At 41.8% G+C, this 25862-nt stretch overlaps 1 protein-coding gene and 1 long non-coding RNA gene across 7 annotated transcripts in view; one reads left to right on the forward strand and one right to left on the reverse strand.

The window, feature by feature from the left end:
• NELL1 (neural EGFL like 1) overlaps positions 1 to 25862 on the forward strand; it is a 387142-nt gene that overhangs the window by 330822 nt on the left and 30458 nt on the right. For 4 of the 6 annotated variants that reach the window (XM_029582536.1, XM_029582539.1, XM_029582537.1 and 1 more), the window contains one exon: positions 14825 to 14965. The exons of the other annotated variants lie outside the window; for them this stretch is intronic. In XM_029582536.1, the coding sequence (XP_029438396.1) occupies positions 14825 to 14965 (141 nt within the window). The remainder of the gene's footprint in view (positions 1 to 14824; positions 14966 to 25862) is intronic. 6 annotated transcript variants of the gene reach the window in all.
• The window catches only part of LOC115079233, a 51058-nt gene continuing 32875 nt past the window's right edge, over positions 7680 to 25862 (reverse strand). The window contains exons 2-3 of the long non-coding RNA XR_003853228.1: positions 9291 to 9409; positions 7680 to 8929 (exon numbers count right to left, since the gene is read on the reverse strand). This is a non-coding gene — a long non-coding RNA (uncharacterized LOC115079233). The remainder of the gene's footprint in view (positions 8930 to 9290; positions 9410 to 25862) is intronic.

Here is a 25862-nt window from a genome sequence, read left to right on the forward strand (position 1 = left end):
AACTCCATCTTCTTCTTAGTTTGCCTGAGGAAAAGCCATTAGTAGACCTGAAAGCTTGCATCTTAAAACATTTATCAGGCTAATAAATGTATCGCACTCTAGATAACTACATTGTTGGTTTTCCTTCAACAAAGAGCACCGAGGTCTTCGGGAGTCCTAGGCCTTGTGTTTGGGTTTTGATTAGAGAAGGGCAATCCAATTTTCATTAAATCTGAACTCCATCATAACTGGGGTGCTCTTCGATAATGAAAATCAAAATGGCGTGGGCTGTAAATCAACTTGGGGAAAACTGAAAATTAACTCCTGGGGGAATTCTGCGCCACTGCGGAATGCAGAATTTACGCAGAATTCCCCCTTCCCACAGATTTCCTCTCTCACCTCTCAGATTTCCTCCCTAGTCACCCTTCCCGCAGATTTTCACAGTCACCTCGCCGATTTCCTCCCTCCAAAACCAGAAGTGCACGGACAGCGGCCATCGCGAGACTTGGGGGCATCTCAGCACGGCAGAAAATAGCAGAGGAGACCCTGGCATGCCCGCGAAGATGAAGGCCCGGAGCACCATTTGCGGCGAAAAGGGAAGGCCCCCGTGTGCCACGAATGGTGTGCCTGGGCCTTCATCTTTGCCGCGAACAGAGCGCATCCCGCGGCGTGCCAGTGAGAGAGACTGTGTGTGTGTGTGAGAGAGAGGGGAGGGTGAGAGAGAGCATGGTTGGTGAGAGGGGGGTGGGGAAGGTGAGAGAAAGCATGGGATGTAAGAGAGGGTGGGTGGGGGGATGCTTGAGTGTGGGTTTCAGAGAGAGGGGAAGTGGGGAAGTGGATGCCGGTGAGAGAGAATGTGTGTGTGAGAGAGGAGAGGGGGTGTGGGGGAGGGTGAGAGACAGCTTGGTTGGTAACGGGGAGTGGGGGGGGATGCTTGTAGGTTTCAGAGAGGGAGCCTATGTGAGGGGAGGGGAGGGTGACAGAGCAGGAGGGTGAGAGAGCATGGGAGGTAAAAGAGGGGGGCTGGGGGGATGCTTGAGTGTGGGTTTCAGAGAGAGGGAGCCTATATGGGGAGGTTGTGAAGGAGTGTGTATGTGTGTGAGAAATTGGGAGCTCGTGGGTATGAAAAAGGGATTGTGTGTATGTGAGGGTGCTAGCCTGTGTGAAGGGATTGTGTATGTGAGGGAGCCTGTACGAGGGTGTGTTATATGTGTACTAGAGAGAGGGAACGTGTGTGTGTGTGTGTGTGTGAGAGAGGGAGGGACAGAAAGGGAGCCTGTGTGAGGGACAGTACTGAGAACAGGGTCAAAGTCTGGGACTGGCAATAGAGTGGAAGGGGTTGAGCCTAGAGGTGAAGTGGAGAGATATTGGCAGGTGGAGGAGTTGGGCCTGAGAGGGCAAACTGGCCAGGGAAGTAGGGAGAGCGAGTGGAATTACAGTGAATTTCTAGGGAAATTCTGCTCAAAATATCTAAAATTCTGCAACTTTAAGTAACAACTTTTTTCTGTAATAGTTTAAAATGTAGTTAAAGACTGTCATGTAAATTGTGTTATTTTGACCAATATAAAGTTTGCAGAATTTTCAGGATTTTTTTGCGCAGAATTCCCCCCAGGAATAGAAATTGTATGTGGCTTGATTCAAATCTCCAATATGGGCTGGATATTAGAGAAAAGATAGTCTTATCGCTGTGTGAGTGCAAATATAAGCAGATTACAACTCATCTTCATTTTTCTACATTCTTGTGGCAAAAATGGTATGCAGGGCCTCTGATCCACATTTAAAGGTGAATTTTCAAAATGTTAATGTGCATAAAAGCATATAAATGCATAAGTAGCATCTACTTGTATATTCCTATCTATAAGTCCAAAATGTGCACTAATGTTCATTTTCATGTGCAGATAAAAAAAAAAAAAAAAAAGGGGTGGTCTATGGGTGTTCCCAGTAGGGCAACACTTATAGCACGAGTGCAAGTTGCTATTTTAAAAGACACTTAACACATGTACATCTTTCAACTCACTCGCGTATTTTTACATCCGCTAATTATCTAGTGTAAGTGATATTAAAATGTGTTTATTGTGCAGCACTGACTGGCTGGGAGGTCTGGGTAAAGTGGAGGTAATTTGAGTTGGAGAACCAGCAGGGTCTTGATGGGCTGCAGAAGGACTTGGCAAACTGGTGGCCTAATTGGTAAAGTTGGCAATTTCATCGACCCGTGCGTGTTATAAAATACACCAGTTTGATGTGCGCAAATCGGCACTTACGCGGGTAAGTCCATACTTTACTTTCGCACATCAAATGTACACATGCATGTACATTTTTAAAATAGGTGGGTAAAGTATGTCAGTTCAGTGCATTCATATACGTGGTTTCAATGCATTGCATGTATTCACGTGTAAACCTACATGCACGCGTATTGCAGAGTAGAGATATGCATATTTTATAAAATACTATGGTAAAACTATGCATTGCCTCATAAGCACATATGTTAATCTGACATATGCAGTTAGATTGTTTCTGTATTTGCCAAACTTGGTAAATCTTTCTATGGATAACTATTCTGCATCCTCGTTTTGGATCAACTAGACTTAGTTTTTGGGTACTTGCCAGGTTCTTATGGCCAGGATTGGCCACTGTTGGAAACAGGATGCTGGGCTTGATGGACCCTTGGTCTGACCCAGTATGGCATTTTCTTATGTTCTTATGTTCAACTGAACCACTGAAAAACATGGAATTCAACTGATTGCTATTACAGGATTGCTTTTCTTGGCTTTGGAATCTGTGTCACAGATTTTTCAGTTTGAATGCCTCAAAGCATGGTGGAAAGTGCCAGTACATGGTCTTTGAGAAAAATCGCCTGCTCAGTCTATTAAAGTAGTTACTGGGGTGGTGAGTGAACAATTTAAATGCACAAAACAAATACTGGTCAGTCCGTGCTATGCACATGCATCTCAGCTAGCCATTGTTCTTCCAGCTGGCACTCTGAAGTAGAATATATCTAACCTAATTGGAAAAGATATTCTATCTCCTGTAACAAATTTGAAGTCATGAAGTTAAGTATTGTGGTTATATAACACAGACATCACATTTTGCTTCTGTTTATGATCTTAGTTCATCCCTTTATCATGAAATGAAAGTTAAATGATCGAATAAATAAGAGAATAGGTTTATCGTGCCAGGCATATGACTCGAAGAAGTTATAGCTCAAACATCCTCTAGGAAGCAATAGGCATCATGTGAAACTTATACTTTTTCCAGTGTTAAAGTTGATTTATGTGATACTACCTATAATAAGAAACTATTTCAACATTCACCATCTCTTGCTTTAGGTAATGCCTTACATAAAACTCTGACACTGTAAATACATTTTTATGTGCTATTTTCAGAATTTTTCTACCTTACAGTTAGCAAGCCGATATTATTCCATATGTGTTTTTATTTCATGTAATAAAGGGCAGTGGTCTTTTAAATGCTAAAATTATGCTTCTCTGGCCTAGTTCTTTCTCCACATACTCTAAATCAATGAGATTGATGGTTGATAGCATCTAAGACTTGAAGAAACAAATTTATGTGTTTTAGCAGTGGACTTAAATGGCATGGCAGAGTAGGAGCACAGGGAGGCAAAAGCACATGTAATGATAACATTCATCATCATGGCTTGAGACATCCAGCAACCCCTATCTCCTTTTTCTTCTTAATGTTCCTTCCTGATGCACAGTAATGATACTCAGACTGTGTGCAGTGCTTAGTGATCGCCAGAGTTAGTGTTTGTTGAAAGCTACTATAGCAATTGTTGCCCAGTGTATGGGTATCCTGGTACGTTCTGCGACACTAAACATTATTTGTTCGAGTATTGTCATAATTAACTCTCCTGTACCACAAAAAAGGGGCAGATATGCAAGAGATAAGGGTGCTTGGCTTAAGGCGGTGGATTTTGCAGTGGATTAAAGAACTTTTCAGAGCTATTGGTATTCAGGACCCCTGAATCCTTCAGTTGATGTTGGGGAACCCCTTGGGATACAATATTGTGGATGTACGGGATTCAGCATTCTGAGAAAAATAATCCATGAGCATGTGCCCCAAGGCATTTGATACTTTTCCTAAAACATGCTTTTTCTAATGGATTTTCTCCTTTTTCAGAACAATTAAAAAAAAACAAAAAAACCTAATGGATTTCCGGGAAATTTGGCTGGTAATACAAAGTGATGTTGATAATCCAATATGTTTTCTGTCCTAGATGTTGAAGGAAACTGTCATTGCCTGAGGAAAAGCCCTTAGTAGACCTGAAAGCTTGCATCTTGAAACATTTATCAGGCTAATAAATGTATTGCACTCTAGATAGCTACATCGTTGGTTTTCCTTCAACAAATGTTAGTTTCAACAAGCTAACATGGGCTACAGAACGCTACTCTACAGTTGACAACTGCCTCGTTACAAATTGTAATCATCCATCTTCTTTATGAAGAATGAAGGACTAATGGAATATTGTAGGAAATGTCAACAGGATGAAATTAGAAGCAGCTAAGACCTCATAAGATGGCACGTGGAGATGGTAACATTTGAAATTTCATTTTTAATCACGCCTTCTGTGCTTAATACCTAGAAGGAGATCATATCATACGGCAGTATCTGGAGCGTCTACCCAGCAGCTCTTGGAGTTTGTCTTGTAAGCCATTTACAAAGCAACTTTTTAAATTTTCTCTGAAGGGTTAGAGATGATCACTCCTGGAGATCAAGGCTGATACTTCAAAGAGTGATATTCTACTTGGAAATATAGAGGTCAATATTCAAAGCCTTTGTGTGCATAACTTTCCAAGTTACATGCAAACAAACTTGGCTTTGAATATTTTTCCTTGCCAAATGCATAGATTTTACATGTACAAAATGTACCCATACAAAAAACAGCATTTGTGGAGGCCTGAACTTCACTCAGTGAGTATACATATTCAGCACTGTCTGGCTAAAGTTCTGTGCATGTCTGGTTAGAAAAGCAGCAGTCCTAGTTTTCCTCACATTAAATTATGCATGTAATTTTATGAAAGAATATTTAGTAGAAGACTTATCTGTGTAAGTCCTGCTAAATAGAATGTAAATGTTATGCACATCACATTCCCTGAATATTTTCGCCACTCGTTGGCTTACTGGATATTGGCCTCATAGCTTTCTAAGCCTCTTTTTTTTTTTTTTTTTTTTTTGGAGCTGCTTTGAATTTTTTTTCAACTAATGTACAAGTGGAGAAGAGGCTTAGAGTCATGTGTAGTTATTCTGGTATATTGTTTGGATTTGCCCTTCTATTGTGCATGCTGAATTAATATAAACTAACAACCAGCTAGCTTGTTTGAGGACGTCCGAATCACTGCCTTCAGCTGTGTTCCAGATGTGCTCTTCTCATGTACTGATGTGATGCAGTAATAAACCTACTTAAAGAAATCAGTTTGGAGTAGTTATTATAAACATAATGGGCCTGATTTTAAAAAGCATTTACATGCGTAAAACTGGGATTTACTTGAGTAAATGCACTTTACTCGAATAAGTGGGCTTTTGAAAATTGCTATGTATGTAACTGCTTTGAAAATTCACTTGAATATTTTTTGTTTTGGACTGACCACTTTCTCCTGGTCTCTTGGATTTCTACTCCAGTTGAAATTTGTCCTAGGTTAGGGCTTACAAAACCATGAACCTTCATTTGTAGCTATCCAGAAGTTCTCTTCAGCCACCCTCCCTCCCCCTCTCTTCCCAGTCACTGCAGTAACCGCCTTCGTGAGAACAAGACCCGCTGAATCCAACTCGCAGGTGTTGCTGGTGTGCAACTCTTACGGGGGGAAGCTGTGAATTCTCCCTCCGCGCCAGCCTCTGCCCTCCTAATGAACAGAATCCCAGTAAGGGAATGAAACCCAGGGAATTCTTCCCACGGGTCTGCCCGGAAAGTCGGAGGCAAGGCCACCACGTGTTCCAGTGGGGAGACGAGGATTTTACTCCTGGAGCTGGTGGTTCTGCGGAGGGGGAACCCACGGTCATTGCACCATAGCAAGACCTACGGGTGGTGGGATTCAGCATGCTCACCGCTGCCTTAGAAAAGGGAAAGCGCTGGTGCATATCTGGGGGCACCTGGGAATGAAAGCCGCTGGTGCCTCAGCTTTGGACCCTCCCTGGCAGTGGGCAGGTGGAGGAAGGGCAATAAGACCTAAAAAAAAACAAAAAACTCTTTCCGTATCAAAATTCCCAGGAGACTAAGTGAATTCTACTTTTAAAGTAAAAATATCAAATAAATGAATCGGCCAGCTCGTCTAGCCAGCGGCGGGGCAGAGACGATACTGCTGTGACCTGTGCATTCCTAAAGCCAGCCAGCCTGGTCTCCAGTCGACATTTGTCTGCAGTGCTAGACAAGTCAGAGCTTTCCAGTTTGGTTGGAGAATAAGAAAAAAAATGAATAGAGTGGTGATGGTGGTGGTGGGGGAGTTAAACCTGAACACAATTCACCGTATGAACGGTAGTAATTTAAGCTGGAGGAGAAATCGTTTTCCGTTACAGAGGGTGCCTCTTCCTAGAGAATTATTATTATTATTATTATTATTATTATTATTAATAATCATTTGTATTGTGCATGTCGGATCTGCGTTGTGCCGTGCAGAGACACGCAAGAGACCGTCCCTACTCTACTGGAGCTTATTATCTAGTCAGAGAGACAAGCAACATAATTCAAAGTCTCTTATTTGTATTTAAGACAGCAAGGCCAAAATAGAAACAGAGAGTGACATTTAGTGAACCAAGCACCACGAATAATGCCGGCGTTAGCATCTCATGACTAAGTCCAGCTTCAAGAGGTGTGGCTGGCTGGCATGTTCCTTAGCTGAGGGTCAGTGGGTGCAGACGGACAGGCTGGGCAGAGCTTGACAGTGACTGGCAGGAGCCAAAGTCCCCTTGGGTCTATTTGGCTGTCATAGATCGATTTGAAAATTTTTTTTTTATTTTTACATTCTAGGATTTGACTCACAGGTGGCAGGAAGTACATCTGGGTAATGGGGGGGGGGGGGGAATGTATATCTCTGCCCACCCGTAAGAAAAACATGTGGTGGGCAATTTTCAAAGACAATTACCCGCCTCTGTCTAGGTAAAAGGCCATGTAGGTGTCCACAGCATGCGGAGTGCTAGTTGGGTTTAAAAAGAGCCATTCCTGGGGGGGGTGAAGCAGCACGCGGGTACGGATTTTCAGAAATACCCTTGCTATTTTACACCCCCCCATCCCATCCTCCATCGCTGCTCATATAACTAGCAAGTGCAAAGGCACAAGGATGCTTTTGGCACACGTCACCCGAGTTCATCTTTAGAGAAACTTGCACAGCATGCTCCACAGGCTACTGCGCCCCAAATTTCTCTCTCTAAGACACAGCAGCTGTTCATTTAAAAAAGGTTTAAATTGAAAAACAAAATGCATGCTGTCACCATTAGTTTATACTCTTGAAACAGGTGTGCGGGCGCACGTGTGCGCATTTTCCGGCTCGCGTCCGTATGACAGCACACAAGGCGTATGCGTGCACGTTATAAAATAGCCTGGACACGCGTACATGGGAGCACGATTTTACATGGACGCGCGCATGTGTTGCACAAATCCTGCGTCTGCCGCGTAGGTGGGGGAATTTTATAAGGGATGCGCATTGACCTCCCCCCCCTCCCCCCCAAAGCTAGTTTTCCAAGTTCGCCCGGTTAAGGGATAGGACTTCCCATCCCCTCCTTGTTTAATAGTCTCCCTTTCCCCCTATTAGCAACCAAACTCTGCTGCCCAGCCTAGATTTTTTTATTTCATTATTTAGACGCCATCCATAGCAGTAGTAAAGTTACGCGGTGGGGACCCCGCCACCTGCCTGTGCGTGTCAGTATTTAGGTGCAGTATCTCTTGGCCTTCCCCCATGCCCACACCCTGCACCTTTTTCAAAACGTTTGACTTTTGCACACAGCAGGGAGGATACGCGCCATACAGGGGCAGCTTTCAAGATCCGCTTGGCGTGCACTGGCCCGACTTGTGCACGTATCTCCTGGCTTTGGCACGAGCTGGGCTTTTAAAGTTCACTTGTATATATGTAGGCTGGGATTGTTCTTAATTTTAAAGCTAAATACAAAAACGTATTATAAAATAAGAAGTAGTGCGAGGGTGTGTACATTAAAACATCGTGGCGCTATCAGGGCCCCCTTTATTATATTTTCAGCTGGGCGTCTCCTTTTCCCGCATGCGTAGCCCTGTAGGGATTTTAAATGGTGTTCGTCTTTAGCTTTGACGTTCTCTCACCCATGCATCTTCCCAGGTGAAAGCATCAGAACTGCAGCACAAAAAAAAAAATGGCACATTAGTTAGAAAGCACCCGCCCCAGTCGAGTTTCTCACGTGCGTTTCTCCTGAACAGACTGCAGGCTCCGTGGAGCGGGCGTACATCTAGTGGCTCTTTAGAAATGATAAATGGTTGTGGTAGTTTTGACCCACTCCGAAGGAAAAGGACGAACGTGTGCAGAGAATGATGTGGCCCGTTTCCTCTCCCCTTCTCGCGCGCCTCAGGTCTGCACACTAAATAAAATCCCAGTTCTCCTCCCCCACCCTTTCCGGTCCGACACACGGAAGCCTTAAGGCAATGCTCGCTGCTTTTTTTTTTTTTTTGCTCCTGTGTCTCCTACAGAGTGGTGGGAAAATAAACTGCCGAGGCCCAGCTAAGCTTCTCGTGACTCACTCAGGCTCTGATTTACTAAGGTGCTTCCCCACCCTCACCCCCTTTTTATTGGCTGGGGTGGGGAGAACTTAGTCAGGTGGAGGATCCAGATCCTCGACTCCTCCTCAGTCCGGATGGTACTCAAGTCCCTTTGTGATTAGAAAAGTCCTTGGTATTGGGATTCTCTCAATGTGCAGCTGGGCTCTTCCAGAGAGTGTGATTTCTATCCAGATGTTCTAACACGAACTGCTCCGCTCCCTATTAAAAGAACAAACGAACAAGAAAAATATCTTGTCTTCTGTGTCAAACATTTCTGGAGGGGGAGATGGGAGCGGAGAATTTTGCATTTGATGGCCGTCTACTTTTTTCTCATTGTATTAATGAAAGCTTTTCTTTTGTAAAATCCCACCGTTTCATTAAATGTGCACCTCTTCTGTTTCAACATTTGCAGGGACCGAAAGGGTTTTCCCCCCCATATATCATGGCGTGTCGACAGAGAAATATAGCAAATCATTTTAAAGACTTGACTACTTTGCATTCTTCATTTTTCATTTAATTTTGAAGCCCTCATATTTTATTGTGAGGTAAATTACCCTGTTTATCATGTATGCATAAATACCTCTATGAATAATGCAGAGTCCTAGAAGAAAAGAAAAATGTCTCATTCTCAGAGGGTAGGATTAACATCGTGTATGAACCACTGGAGTCTGAAAGCCCATGTACACGTTCTGTGTTTTGCTGAAAAAAAGAGAAACCCGGCTTTAGAACTTGTACAAAAGCGTCATAATGAGAATTTCCAATTCAGTCAACCGTATGCCCGCGAGGTAGAGAATGGTGCGAGATTGCTTCTTTCCACGAGTTCAATCGGAAGCGATGGGATAAGGTGAACGATGGGCTTCAGGCTATTCCCAGGCTTAGGCCTGGCCTGAAGACACTTAGAGGGGCAAGTTTTGTAAAACTGCACTTTGCCCAGGAGAATGGGAAACTGCCTTACCCTTTATGCATTCAACAATGCAATGCCTTTTACTTGCAGATGGCGGAGGTGTTCCTGGGGTGGGATTAGGTTGGGGGAGGCAATGACACACTGAGTCTTGCATTTTCAGAACTTTTCACTTTTTCCTGAGGCAGTAATCCAAGCAAGACTACCCCTGTGGGCTCTGATTAGTAGTGAAAACCCTACAGGTAACAGCGACCTCCAGAGTTTGATTGTGAGCCCCTTGGGAATCTATCTATGAATTCATGTAAAGCATGAGTCAAGATGCATTTAAATGTGCACAAGTTCAGTTTATTTTAGGCACTATTTACTAAGGGATGCAAACCCTTGAACGAATACCACAATAAAGTGGTTCAACAGTGTCTACAGGCAAATAATGCATCAGCTTTATAGGCCGTGATAACCAGTCCTGATGAGGAATTTGAACCCCCCCCCAAATCCTGAGATGATGTAAGATGCTCCATGTCCCATGATCCTGCAATCCACCCACTGCCCATTCTCCCTACCTCATCCTGTAGGGCCAAAGGTGTACAGGGCGGGAGAGATCTCCATTCTCTCTTTTGGTTTGCCTAATGTTATACTTTGTGTGTAAACCTCTCCCCCCTATTAGCAGCGATACCATAAAACCTACTTTATGCAGCTACAGCAAGTAATGCATATAAAATCAGCACATGCACAATTACACAGCACATTAGGATTCTTATACACTATAGCAAACACAGATAAATGGCATTATAGTAACAAAAGAAATGGGATTTTATTAACACGGAAAAGTGGGGCAAATCAGGTTGCAAAATATAAAAGAAAAATCACTAGCCCTGCTCTGTGTCTGTTCAGTTAACTTACAAAATACTTCAAACTCCCAAACTAAATTCTGGCCAGAACAATAATATAAGTTTTCAGTTAAGTCTCACATGAGAGTTCTATTTTCCTTTTTCTTTAGGCCACCTGTGCTTGATAAAGCCGATGCAGATACTTGAAATCCTGAGCTCAGTTCAGCTATGATGCCACTTGCTTTAGGAGACTGGAAGTCCCAATTCTCACAAAAAAAAAAAAAAAAAATTATATATATATATATATATATTCCCTCTATATAAAATCATCACAAATATTCTGAATTTCCCTGCAACTATAGTATGCAGATACTATTCTAAACACTGTTCTTCTAGCTATAAATGAAACAAAAGGGCAGAAAATTCGTGGAACTTGTACTCTTTTCCCTCACTACAAAATAAAATTTTTTTTAAAAAAATCACTGCTTTCTTGGCACTGCTATATAATTACTATTTTACAGACTCTGGCGAGGAGGGTTTTGTAAACCATTGTGATCTTCCTTTGGAACGACAGTATATAAAATGCCAAATAAAATACGTGAATTGAAGGAAGCCGTTTGTTGTGTTAACTTAAACTGTAGTTAAGACAGCACTGGATACTGTATCCTGCAGAAAAGAGGACTGTGAGTGGACTCACTCCTTCATTGTGGTAACATTTTTCATTCGGTTATTTTACTGGTGCTCCGCTCGAAGTTTATACAAGAAATCAAATGGAGCAACAGTATTTGCACAGGAATACTGTAACATTTGGGGAAGGACAAAGTGAGATAGAGGGAGATTATGAAAAAATAAAGAAATAACTGGTTGAAGTCATACAGCATGACAATTTATCAAATTTATTACACACCTTTGTGAATGCTCAAGGCAAGGTACAACATATTTGACTCGTACAAATTATAAAAACACCCAGTAAGGTCTAAAACCCATAAAAAGTATGATACTATGATAACCCAAAGTCCCATAGACATAATAGAGAGAGGATTGGAATCTGGAAGGGCTTGTCTGCACTCAGCGTTCTGGAAAGGTCAAACTGCAGGCAGTTCCACTGTAATTTTTTCTTAGAACAAATGTGTCCTATACAATGTCTAGCACAGGAATTCAGTCAATGTTTAAGTTTTGTGTATGCTATCTACAGAATGCAGCCAACCTTAAAGCGGCATTCCAGTAAAACTGACTAGATGGAGTTGGATGTAGTGGATTTTTAACCAAGGGCATGTAGAAGCATTTGAAAGCAGTTTTCTTCAGCCAAAAAAAACCCAAAATCTTTTTTTTCGTCGACTGCACACTAATCTGCTGATTTTTACTGTAAATGCACCCTGATTGGACACTACAGGGAGTTTGTGGACAACTATAATCATAGCATCTCCTTGATACTGGAAGAATATAATTTTTGTTCAAGTAGAGTCAGAAGGGTAAGCGCATAAGAAGTTGCTGGGTCAGACAGAGGATCCATCAAGCCCAACATCCTGTTTCCAACAGTGGCCAATCCAGGGTGTGGCCTTCCTGATTATGAGAGACACAGTAGCCTTCAGTGTAAGCAACAAATACAAGTCCACAGTTCATTAACAAATTTATTACTTATAAGGATTGTATCCTTCTACCAACCCTAAAAATCAATTATAACACCTTAATCTTTTTTTGAAGTGTAGACTATTTGTATGCATTGATTTGTGGTATTTCTTTAATTCAAAACAATATCATTTGAATGCATTAAAATTGTCCATGATTACCCTAACCCAATTAAATGTCGAGTTATCTGTATTGATTTTTGTAAATACCGAGGAGTGTGTGATCTGCATGAAGGAATCATTCGCGCAGTAATCATTAAGTCGGCGCTTTAACTGTTTCAGCTGACAAAATGGGCAAGAGAAATAATTAATTTGCCAATGACCTGCAGTAGCCATCCACTTGCCAAATAAGATTACACTCATCCCATAAGCCATAGCATGCGTAAAGATAATAGTTACTGTATTCCATTTTGTTTACTAAGAGAAGAGCACCCAGCTGGAGGATTGGCCTGAGGTTTAGAGCAGCAGGCTGAGAACCAGGGAAGCCAGGTCTCAGATCCCACTGATGCTCCTTGGGCAAGTCACTTCACCCTCTGTTGCCTCAGATAAAAACGTGGCAGTCACTAAGCTGCGTCAGGGCCTTACCATGCAGTAAAGGCCTAAATGCACAGATAACATGCGGTATTTGAAATACTGCGCTATCTACCGTTCCCCCGAAATACTCAGTGCAATGCAGGTATTAAAATCAACTGATTTGTATACAAATCTCATTGCAAGTAAAATTTATGATAATTAAATTACCACAGATTTAACTTAAAAATTTCCACAAGATGGGCAAAAAGGTGTTGAAGGACAGCCAACGCCAACGCTGGAATAGGAGGGCACTGCAGCCTTCGCTCCTAGATCACCAGGATAAGTAAATGTATCTGAAGTAGAGAGGTGTTGGGCAGCATGAAGGTGACCAGGAGGTGGACAGATTTATTTATTTATTTTAACTAGAGGAGGGGCTTGGACAAGGAGGGGGGAGTACCAGGCAATCACTTTTTCTCATACTTTGGTTGCATAATTCTGCAGTGGGGGGGGGGGGTGTCTCATGAAACTCCCCCCTGGCCATTGGTGTTTACGCGCTGCCGGGGGAGGAGCACAGGGTTCGAACGGCCCCTTTTAAGATGGTGGCTCCAGAGTGTGGAGCTCCCGTCACACAATACTTCATGGGGCCAGCTAGGCTGTGGTATTTTTCACTGCAGGATTCACAAACCTGCGGAACAGAGTACTGCAGGTTATTGAATCTTACAGTATTTTCCCTTCCGTGCAAAGTTCCCAAGCTTAGTAAACAGACTCCTTAGATTGTAAGCTCTCTAGGAACAGGGAAATACCTATAGTAGTTGAAAGTAACTTGCTTTGAGTTAACCCAGTTCAGTAGTGTAGATAACATATTAATTTCTGAAAAACAGAATTTCGTGTCTGAATCATGCATGCAAGTCATGAGCATTAAAAATCCTGTTTATCAAAGTCCAAATAAAATGAAAATAATTTTTGGAAATCTTGGGTTGTCGCATGCATTCTTACTGTTCACTCACCCCTGTTTTAAATACACAAACAAATGAAATTACAACCTGTTTTGGGGTCATGATGATCCCAACAGTCGGAAAATCTGCTGCTCGGATGGCAGAGGTTCTCGGCCAGCTTCTGTAGGCTTACTCCGTGCAGAACCTCGCCGATCACTTTTACAAGCTCTGCTCTGACTCTCCTCGGTGCTGTCTGCTAGAACTAATTCTCAGTAATGGAAAGCAGCTCAACTTTTCTGAAGACAAGAAAATCGCCTCCGTAAATTGATAAAATCCCCTGCAGTGGGAAAACTGTCCCAAGTCTGAAAAAAAAACAAAACCCAATTCTTCTGACTACAGAGCCCAATGCAACCATTTTTATGGGAAACACAATCTTGATAACGCCTTAATTGCAGTACACTAAGGTGAAACTTAAAATTAATTTGCTCATTTATAATTTTTATCCTCCAAAACGAATACATGAATGCTCAATGGAGAATGGCAGCCAGGAACCAATAGCAATCAGCCAAGGTTATTGCAGATTAAGAGGTCTGCATCAGCCATATTAAAGCAGATTTCAGAAGGCCTTTTGTTAGGGTGGCCTGGGCTTATTGGAGCCCTGCAGGGAGTCAGAGTGGTTGTGCATTTTGAATGTGGCAAAATTACTGATATCTACTTCCACCGTTTGGCATTTAATCAGAAAGAAAACAAAATGATTGCTTTATTTTTTTTCTCTCTGTCACCTTCTATTACTGCTCTCCCCCCCCTTTGTATGACAACAAAGGAAGTTGGAGAACACAGCGTTAACGGCGCCCTTATTAAACTCCAGGCTAAAATGTCACCTCCTGTTTCTTCCTCCCATAACCTAACCCTACACTTCGTATTAGTAAACTAGTTGGGACTGATCAGGTTTGAAGTAATTTTTTTTTTGTTAATGTCCATGTGAGCAGGCATACAGTATCTGTCGTCTTACAAATATGAAGCATCAATGCCGATTAAGGGTCATTCATTATACAGAAGTACTGTCCTACTTAGCCCATGCTTATTTTAGCTTGAAAAAAAAAGAAAACCATCAGCATCAGACATTTCTTTAAAAGCAATCTGTGAATATGCTCTGTTTTTAAACCAATGGTTGATTTAAAGGACATGAATTTGAGGCAGATCCACCTGTTAGAATAAGGAAAGGATAGAAGCAGCATTTATTTATTTTGAACATTTTAGCATGACATGAAATTAATTCCCTGGCTGGCTTGTGTTTTTCTCTGAGGCAGATGTTGATGAGTGTGCAGAGGGGATCATTGAGTGTCACAGTCATTCGCGCTGCGTTAACCTGCCAGGGTGGTACCACTGTGAGTGCAGAAGCGGTTTCCATGACAATGGGACCTACTCACTTTCTGGGGAGTCCTGTGTTGGTAAGCAGTTTTCAGCAAAAAAATAAATAAATAAACTTTATATTTTTCATCTCTTGTGGTGTTGACACACTGGTCATCCTGAGGCAGTGTGTCCTCTTCTGGTACTGTAATGCTAATACTAGAGTAGGATTCTTCCATTTTGTACCATGAACAATTCAAATTAAATATCAGCAGAGCCAACAACAATTCTGTGTAGGCCGAGACAGAAAACGTTGAGATTTGTCCCCGTTGAGCTTTGGGTAGATGTATCTAGAAACTTCCATAGTAAACGCTGCACCAACTCCCCTTCCCTCATATGTTCTATCTGACCTCTCAACCCACCCACCCCTTACCAGTAACTCTTCACTCCTGTCCAAACCATGCCCAACATCTGCCGCCGCGAAAGGTCTCTGCTAGCAAGCAACCCCAAGTCCTGCCATCCCCGCCACTGAAGCCCTCTTCCCTGGTCTATTAAATTTTGTAATAATCTCCATCAGCCATCAAGGTTAGAGAAGCTGCTGTAAAAAAAAAAAAAACAATCCTCACCATGCTTGTAGGAGTCCTGAGTCACTGCCACAGCTGTCTGACTGCTGCTTCATGCAAGTTACCCCATTGCTCTCTTGGAAGCGCAATGCAATCACACTTTTGCTGTTCAAGGCTGCACTTACCATCCCAGTGCGTTATCATCATCCTCTGTGTGCAAATCTAAACTTTTCCTTGAGAAGTCAGACTTTGTGACCGCAGTTCTTAGCTTCAGGAGGGCGTAAAATATTAACGGGCACATTTCTGGTATTTCTAAAATTTTGTGGATGCTTTTTAAAGTGGCATCACTTTGTTATTTCGTTTTAAGGTTTAAAATCACATTTTCTATTTTGTTTCAAAAGCATGGAGTGAAAATATTTATGGAGGCATTTGATATTTTAAGGATCTACAGTTTTTAATATTTAAAGGATGGTAAAGAATCACTTTCAAGCAAACAATAGCTTTGCTGTAGATTATTTTATCTTAAGCTGCCTCGGAAATGAGAGTGAAATGCTCTCTTGGACACTACACAATGTCTTACAAGGCTGAAATTGATGTCTGGAATGTCTTGCTAAAAAAAAAAGATGAGAATGAATTTGAATACGATACATTGTCAGGTGCTTGATATTATACGCAGCAGCTAAAATACTTTTCTTGCAATGCAGGTTTTATATATAAGTTTGATAATACAAAGATCTACAGTATTTTAGAAAAGATTTGGCTTTAATGTTTTCCAAAAAGTACACAGACGCACTAATGAGATTTGAAGATACTGGTGATGTCTTACGGTTCCACATTCCCGGAGCAAGATGCCAAATGCTTTCCTAACAGGTTAGGCCGGATGTACTAACGGGTAGATTTAAAAAATAAAATAAAATAAATAAAATACGTGCGCGCCTCCATCTGCGCGCGCACATGGTCGCGCAATTTTATAACATGCGTGCGCCGGCACGCGCATATTCTAAAATCCAGGTGGGCGCGCCTGGGGAGGGGGGGAGGGTTAGATTTACCCAGTTTATGCACGACGACGAGATCGGGCCTCTGCCAGTTCCCTCCCCAGTCCGCGGACTGGAAGGGAACTTTCTTTCTTTCCTCCCTCTTCCCCTCTCCTCCCCGACCCCCCCTTTCAAGGCACTACCTTTTTTTTTTTTGTTCTTGTTTTTGAAGTTACGCCAGCTCCTGAGCTGGTGTAAGTTGTTGTGTGCGCCAGCAGGCTGCCGGCACAATGGCCACTGTACTGGCGCCCTCCAGCTCCACTCCGCCCCCAGGACGAGGCCTGGATCTTGTGCGCGGATTGTACCAGGGGTTACAAGCGCTGTGGGCCTTTTCTAAAATGCGCACAGTGGGGCAGATTTTAAAAGCCCTACGTGCGTCGAGCCTATTTTGCATAGGCCTGGCAATGTGCGCAAAGCCCCGGGACACGCGTATGTCCCGGGGCTTGAAAGAAGGGGTGGGGTGGGGGTAGGGGTGAGGCCAGAGGCCTCTGTAGGGCCGCTAGGCTGGGGGATAGCGCAACCTACGCCTGCCCAGAGGCAGGCGCAACTTGTAAAACAAAGGTTGGGGGGAGTTTTAGGTAGGGCTGGGGGGGGCGGGTTAGGTAGGGGAATGTGGGGGGATGGAGGGAACAGGGAAAGCCATCGGGGCTCTCCTAGGGCTCGACGCGCGCAAGGTGCACTAGTGTGCACCCCCTTGCGTGCGCCGACCCCGGATTTTATAACACGTGCGCGGCTGCGCGCGCATGTTATAAAATCGGGCGTACATTTGTGCATGCCAGGTTGCGCATACTTCTTAAAATCCGGCCCAGTGTGCGCAAGGCCCAGCCACACGCGTAATCCCCAATTTTCCCGCGTGCAGGGGATTTAAAACTTTAGCTGTAAGAGTTTCTCCCAAGTTGTGTCCATGGAAAAAGTTCATAGTTTACCTGCTCCAATACTATTTATATCTCACAGACCCACACCAAGCAGGTTCTTTCCATCCAGGAATAACCTTACTTCTGTTAATCCTCATAGTATCGAGTACACACAAAGGAAGGTGAACAGTCTGGGCAGAGGTGGGACAATAAGATCCTTCGGTGAGTTAGCACTGTCCAGAAGCACACATTTAGATCTGAGCTGATTATTTTCGTTCATTTTCTGGTTTTACCCCAAACATCAAAGATATTTTCGTTCATTTTCTGGTTTTACCCCAAACATCAAAGATATTCTTCTGACAAAAATTGGGCATTGCATTTTTCTTTCATATCCTAATTTAGTCTCCTATGCATAAAAAAAAAAAATCAGTTGCCCTAGTATTGTCTGCACTATTGCTTCTCTTAATAAATCTTTTCTGATTCAGGTTCACAAATTGAGCTGTAATCCATTCCAAACTGCTGCCCAGCAGCTTGGCTGAATATTCATATTTTTATTTATTTTTTTTTTTATATTCTGCTTTTCAGGCACTTTCAAATCTGATTACATTCAGGTATTTCCCTATCCACACTGAGTGTAGAAGAGCAGGTGATAATTCTCAAAGAAATATGGATTTTTACTTTCTTTGGCTATAGAAAAATTATGTAAGTTTCATAGCAATTATTTTCTTTTCTAAGGTGATATATACAGTATTCTGGAGGGAAATGATCAAATGTTTTCCCATTTTGTGAAGGTGTTAATGGTTTTACTGTCCCCCATCCAAGGTAAATGGAATTTTTGCAGATCTAAACGCAGGGTAAGTTTAGATCCTTAAACCATTGCATTATGTAGTCACCCAAAACTGTAAATTCTAATGAGAGCTTTGCAAATGTTAAGCAAAAGATTTTGTAATTGGTCTTGGGTCAGTTGTTGCCTCTCAGAAAGAACTCTGATACAATTAATTCATTGTTTAATTTCTTTTCAATTGCCAAAGTAATCAGCTTTATTAACTTTCTCATAAAAATGTCCTCTAGTTAAGTGTGAAAGATAGCCTGCATGCTCAATTTCCAACAACGAATTCATTTGAAACCCTTATATGAATTAACTGCTGGAAAATTTGAGAATTCTTTGATAGGGGGTTTTTTTTGGGGGGGTTTTTTTTCTAAAGTCCAAAATTTAGATTTGAGACTTGGCACAAACTTTTGCTGCTTTGAATCCACATGGAGGGCAGCAGATGTGACTCGAGAATCTAAAAGGGCTGGTCAAGCTCAAAAACTGACACGAACTGTTTATCAAGTTAAACAACTATCTACCGTCTCTCTCTCTCTCTCTCCAGCAGCCTAAAAGCCCGTTTGGTTGGTAATATTTAATGCGCGTTACGGAAAAATACCTATGCGATGCGGTACCAGGAAAATTAACCTAACCATGCCCCCTTTTCTTTTTTAAATTGTGTTGCTATTTCCATGATATTTATAGCCATTTGATAAATCTAGGTCTAAGTTTGTACCTGAGGCAGTGGAGGGTGAAATAACTTGCCCAAGCTCACAAGGAGAGGCAGTTGGATTTGAACCTTGACTTCTGTGCTTTGTACCCTGCTGCTCTAGCCATTGGGCCACTCCTCCCACCGTCAGGTGGATCCTTATTTGTATTTTCAAGTTTATCTTGATGTATTGAATTGAAATACAAATAAAAGTAAAAATTTAAAAACAAAACATAAGTAAAAAAAAAAAAAAAACAATTATTGGGATTATATCCAAATTCCTCTCTCAATCCTGGGCCCCCCATTGATCCTTCCCGCCCCCACTGGATACTTCTATCCTCATGTTGAAAATCTCTTTATGGGGCAGGGGCTGACTCTTGCTGTCAGCCACCACTATTGGCAAATTTCATCCTAAGCCACTGTCTACCGGTGCCATTGTACATTTTTGTCATATAAAATGGTTCTAGCATATTCTATATGAATGAATAATGGATTAAAGTGGACTCAGTTAAGGATTTAAATTAGAATACAGAAGAAGTGGAACCTTACCATGCCTCCCATGTGCAGTCAACTGCATTACTATGGAAATACTGGGTCAAAAGTATAAGGAAGTTTAGCCTATTTTATACACCAATAGGAAGAGAGCTTAGGTCATCTGGGCCATTTTTCCTGGTAGAGCCAATGCAGGAAAAAAAAAAGAGAAAAGATCAGTACCCAGGCCTGAAGCTGTGACTGCAGAAGCCCAATTGTTAGAAGGCACGTTTTGAGCAGATTACAGAAAAATGGAATAAACCAGACATCATGCCATGAGACATTATGGAAAGAGTACGAGCAGTTCTGCGTCCAGAGATGTCGCAGTCCCTATTCAATCTGAAGGGATGCACTGGCAGTATTTTGCACAAGGAATACCAAAAAAAAAAAAAAAAAGTCTTCTGTATTATTTCTGTTCTAAATTTAAAAACATGGGGGGGGGGGGGCTTGTATTTATGTACAGAAAATATTTACATGGTGTCCCTGCCTCCATTTGCATTACAGACTTCTATATTGCATTTTACATTCTGCTTACAGGTCGTAGAGAAGATTCTCACACCAAGTGCAATGTTCAAGCTGCCCTTGCCCCCTCCCTGCAGGTGACTGTGTCTACGCTGTTCACAGCAGCAGAAGGGAGAGGGGGATTTCATTTTGAAAGCCCTTCATGCATTTTTTGCAGGTGCTCATGACTCCCACCGGGCCTAACCCTTTTGAAAATTTGCATGCAAGCCTGCGTAGACTTATGTATCCGCAGACCCACCCTGTCCTAAAAAATGTCTCCATCAGGTTTCTGCCTCTAAGTTTATCATGCTGTAGGACTAGGGGGCACTCCATGAAGTTAGCAGGTAGCACATTTAAGACCAATTGGAGAAAACTCTTTTTCACTCAATGCACAATTAAGCTCTGGAATTTGTTGCCAGAGGATGTGGTTAGTGCAGTTAGTGTAGCTGGGTTCAAAAACGGTTTGGATAAGTTCTTGGAGAAGTCCATTAACGGCTATTAATCAAGTTTACTTAGGGAATAGCCACTGCTATTAATTGCATCAGTAGCATGGGATCTTCTTAGTGTTTGGGTAATTGCCAGGTTCTTGTGGCCTGGTTTGGCCACTGTTGGAAACAGGATGCTGGGCTTGATGGACCCTTGGTCTGCCCCAGCATGGCAATTTCTTATGTTCTTAGGATAGTCCGATATTTACCTTATTCTTGGATGTAAAAGCCATATCTAGAAATGAGGAGACTTGCTGGTCTGATGATATGAAGCCCTCAGCAAGGGAAGGAATGCCAAGAAAGATATATAGTTCCATAATCTCTTTTCTTCCAAAATCGTTCCCAAAGCAGTTTACTAGCACAGAAGGAAAAGAGCAGCCACTTCTGAGGTGGAAAAAGTCACGTCCGTACTGCACATTAGAGCAGCGAATAAGAAAATATCAAATTATGAAAGGAAGAGATGGTAATGATTTCCAATACCATGTTCTCATGCCTAGCCCGCTTTGCCAGCCTTAGCAGGGACTTTTCCATTCCATCGTTAATTCTTATTGATAAAATATTTATCACAGTAAATAAGAGAGACTCTAAATATTCATGAAAGGCAATGTGCTGAGAGTACTGGAGACCGAATCCTTCCATTTATTTGCAAACCATGTAATGGCATTGCAGGCTTCTCTTCTACTCCAGCACCATAACCCATTTCATAGAACAACGTAAGGTTAAGACTTTTGGTCACTACTGACCTGAGCTAGATTTCAACTTGCAATTGAAAGGAGAATGCAATTGAAAGGAGAATGCAACCAACGAGTCAACCAATCTCAACGTGTAGAAGGTGTTTTGTTTTTTTTTTTTGCTTTTCATATGAGTGTTTTTGTCATCTGTGGCCTGCTTGCTGGCTTGAACAAGGCTTGGTGCTACATACTTTTATGTTTGCTCAGTGGCGAACAACAGTTGCAGTATGTAAATTGGGTACCTCTTGCCTTTTTGGACGCCTTGGGAAATGTATAATAGATTAAGTTGGCTTTGTGCCGTGCAAACAGGTCTGCGTTACTCAGAATATGAATAATGTCGGTTTCCATAATTGCTAACATCTGGCTTTCCATAAATCTGTTAAATTGGATGGAAACAGAATTAGATTTCTATGTCACAAGTAAAGCAATTACATAGAACTCTGTAGGCGATGTGGTTCTATACTCATCTGTGAAATCCGTTTAGTTTTGAACTGTGAAAGTTACTCTTCTAATCCTCTTCTAATCCAGCATAGACGTGTGCAACATTCAGAGTCCGATGACTTTGATGACATTTATTAAATATCAAACTATGGAAGGCAGGGCATGTTTGCATCTCATTTGTTTTCAGCTTAGAGATAAGGCAAGTGAAAAGACAAAAGTTAGCATTTTTCTCAGGATCACTCATTGCCTTCCCTCGTTACAACTGCTTTGCTATCTTCCCCAGAAATTAAAAGCTATTAAGCTGGTTTATTTCTGAGAACATACTGCCCACTTTTCAGAGTGGATTTTCCCATATAGTAAGTTCAAATTAAAATGTAGCAAGGTATTTTCCAAATTCATTTTTTTTATTCATAAAATCTCTTTATCGTTTGTATAAACTGCATTGATATTCCAAAGCATTTCCAAGAGGCACATTTTGTTTACTTATTTATATATTTGGTACATTTCTAACCCACAGATCCAAAACAAATTGCTCCCTGTGAGGTAGGGCATGACATCCACAATTAAATAAACATTACAGCTCAAAACCATACATAACAATAAAACCTAACACAATCCAGTGGGAGCACTGAGAGGAGAGGATCACCTTGCTGATGGCTGGAAAGAATCAGTAAGTACTACTTGGAGAATTTTTTTTTTAATGCAATTTTTTTACATGTTTAACAAAGTAATCTTTGTTCAGAAATACAAAAACATATTTCAAAATAATTTCAGTCCATACAGACATTTTCAAGAAAAGAAAAAGTCTTAATTTAGACCACAATCTTGTGCAGAAGGGGGGGGGGGGAGAACTAAGATAAGGGAGTCACAAGGAAATATTGAAGAAACTTGGCACCCAACAAATTAGATTCCTGTCTCAGGGCAAGAAAGGCTTTCCTCCTCTCCTGTGTCACTTTCGATAAGTCCGGAAATATTTGGACTCTGCGCCCTAAAAAACCTTTCGCACATATGTTGGAAGTAGAACTCTCTCACCAAACTCACATCTGATTCAATTGCTAAAGAAACTAGTGAAGTCGCTCTTTTCGTAAATTTCAACTGAGGATTCCAAGAACTCTGTAAGAGTGTTCAAATCAAACTCTGGTGGGTTTTTTCTCACTAGGTCTATTGAATGGCAAAAAGTAGACCTTATTTATTGAAGGTAAGCTTTCAGATGGTATCTTCAAAACTTCCAGCATAAATTTCTTCAGTGTTACTCGGGGCTGCTCCCCAGTCACTTTAGGGAAGTTCAATAATCTTATATTTAACCTTCTCAGTTTGTTCTCAAGGTTCTCCACTTTTCTGTTAACAGCTTGTTTATCATGGATTAACATACTACAAATTTCCTGTGTCGACTTCACTTCCTTTTCTATTTCCATTATCTTATTGGTGTTTTCTTGTAGTAATTTTTCATGCTCTAGAGACACTTTGTCCAACTTTCTGGACATCGAATTCAACTGCCTCATTAGCCCTTGGAACATAGGGCCATATGAGGCAACCAGTTTCCATAGGGATTCAAAAGTAACTGTGTCCGGTTGTAATAAACCCTTATTCAGCAGGTCCCCTAGCTGTCCTCCTAGATTTCCCTCCACATCTAGACCCCCAACCTCTTCCACTCGAGATAACTCACCACCTCTGATGGGGTCCAGTGGGTTCACAGCTGTTGCTCCTGTTGCTTCGGGGTTCTCAGATTGCGTCACTGTTTCTAGGCCTTGTCCTGCCACTTCGACTCCCTCCCAGACGCCTACGGTAACTCTTCGGTCCCGTTTCCAGCGTCGTCATTGCAACAGGATTTAACAGACCTGGCGCAACTGGGTTCCGTAGATCTGGGGGGCTCAAAGATGTATCTCCAGATGCGAAAGACGCTCCCAATGTCGCTCCATCAGCGGGGGTATTAGCGTTGTCCCCTTTTTGGTAATTCGCGGCTAACTACGGAATAGTTTGCTGTCCGGGCAAAGTTGGGGGTATGGAGGGAAAGACCCTCACTCGGCCCTTTCGCTTCGGAGGCATCCCCAATTTTCACGGCTCTCACAGCCGGTAAAAGAAACCAATTCAGTGAAGAAAGGAACAGTGCCGTGCTGCCGCTAGAAGCCTGCCATCATCTTGGCTCCTCTCCCTCGAAATTTTTAAATCTAAAAGTACTGGGGAGAAGTAAACTGTTGGGGTATATTTTTTGTGTTTGTGTATTTTGTTTTACGTAGGTAGTTAGAAAGGCAGGCAACAAACAGAAGTTTGTATGTTTGTATTTCACAACCATCCACCTACCCCTAGCTCATCCTCTAATTTATAGGCAGGTGTCACTTTCACACTTAAAAGGCTGATTTGATTTTTTTTTTTTTTTTTTTAACAACTCAGAAATTCCCCACACCTTATCAAGAGTTGTTCATTCGCTTGTACGTCACTACCAGTTATATAGTGAATACACTAATACATTTATAGGACACTAAGTGTACGCATTCCTACACTCATAGCAACCTAAAACTTAACTAGGAACTGAACACATTTAACTTGAAGGCAGCAGCCCAGCAGCAAGAGGGGGGCCTCCCAGTCTTTTGCATCAAGTGTCACATGTATGATATTTTACCACCGGTGAGAAGTTGTGTGTGCATTTGATGCAAAGAGCTCCTGTCTCTCAAACGAGTCTGATTTCTGGAGGCTAGAGTGGCTGACCTGCAGGAGCTGAGGTAGACAGAGAGATAAATAGATGAGATCTTCAGAGTAGCCAAGTCCCAACTTCAGTCTAGCAGCCCTGGTGCTGCCTTGGAGGAGGAAGGTCTCCTGAATGGAGAAAATCAACCTAGTGCTGCAGGAAATATCTTGTGTTCTTTTGTAAAGAGTTACAATTATTGCACAACATATAACAAGCCTATTGAAGTATCATTAAAAGTACCTAAGTGTGAGTACCAGAAGCCTGCTGTAAGAAAAACAAAACAAAAAAAAATCAGTTTTGACATGCACAGGGTTTTCGGTATTTTGATCTGGGATCAACATTCTCTTTTATATTGAAAATTTGAACGCCTTACTGTTTATCAAATGCTTTTTTTCTTGGAATGCCACATGTGAACAGTAGTTTTGAAATGTTATAAATGAGCAGAAACCAGCTGTATGAACTACAAACTCCAGAAAAATAAAAAAGATTTACCTTGTCTGAATAATCAAAAACGGATAGAAGTGTGGACCACATCAACCTCAGTAACTGTAATCAAAATATTAGAATATCTAAATAGTGAAAGAGAAATGGAAACATAGCCTTAACATAACTATTGTATCAGCGTGTGTGTAAATCCACCTTGGGCAAAACTCTGTGGAAGGTGCAAGCCCATTATATCTCTTAAAAATGAAGCTACATTATTTGACTGTGGTTGGGTGGCTGTAATTACAATATATCTGTCTGTAAAATTGTGAAAAATCAAATTTTGAATTTGTAGGGGGCCAGCAAGGTGTTCATGCATGAAAATCTTTCCATGCACGACCAGCACATTGCAAGGTGCAATCCAAGGCTTTAACGATGCTTGATGACCTCATTCTGCGCAAAGGCGTCAATAAGACCTCCACCTGCAGCTCTGTAAACCCTTTGAAAATTAAGTATGCTAATGGATAAGTAGGTGCACAACTTGGCTGGTACCTTTGAAAGTACAGCCCTAAATGTTCTACCTAGATTCTAAATGCTTAGGTAGTCTTAGAAGCCCGATGCACTAAACAGTACTGATCTTTGTGAAAAACACTAGCATGTGTTAAAAGTGCCATTAATGCACCTGTCATTGGCATTTTAAACCTGTGGTATTTAGCTGCCGTGAACAGGGTTGGTCTGCCCAGGTTTATGCGTTGATTATTGCCCATGGGTAAAATTACAGATTACGCCTGCTTTTTCTGCACATAATTTTGATTGTATAAAAAACAATGCATTTTGTGCACTGACCCTCCCTCTCACCACCCCAGCACCCGTCTCTGCTGTTGCGGGTAAAAGTTGGGTAATAATCCAAGCCCTGATTTCTTCTGGATAAAATGCTGTTTTATCCACAGAAAGGGCTTTCATTATTGTTCTGTATGCAAATCATATCATTACATATGACCGCCCATGCTAATGCAGGCTTTTTTGCAAGCTACAAAAAAAAACCAGAAAACCAACCTGTGTTAATGATGGTGTTAATGTGCTTTCTCCAAACTGATCTGCATGTCATTAACATGGGCCATTAATGTGAAATAATTAATGCACTTCAACAGGCCATGTTATCACACATTAGTACATCCTCTTAGCTCCCATCCAGTGCTAAACTCCTGAGCATAAAGCTCTGCTCTGGCAGC

The sequence above is a fragment of the Rhinatrema bivittatum genome, chromosome 17 (assembly GCF_901001135.1).
Source record: "Rhinatrema bivittatum chromosome 17, aRhiBiv1.1, whole genome shotgun sequence".
Taxonomy (NCBI): Eukaryota; Metazoa; Chordata; class Amphibia; order Gymnophiona; family Rhinatrematidae; genus Rhinatrema; species Rhinatrema bivittatum.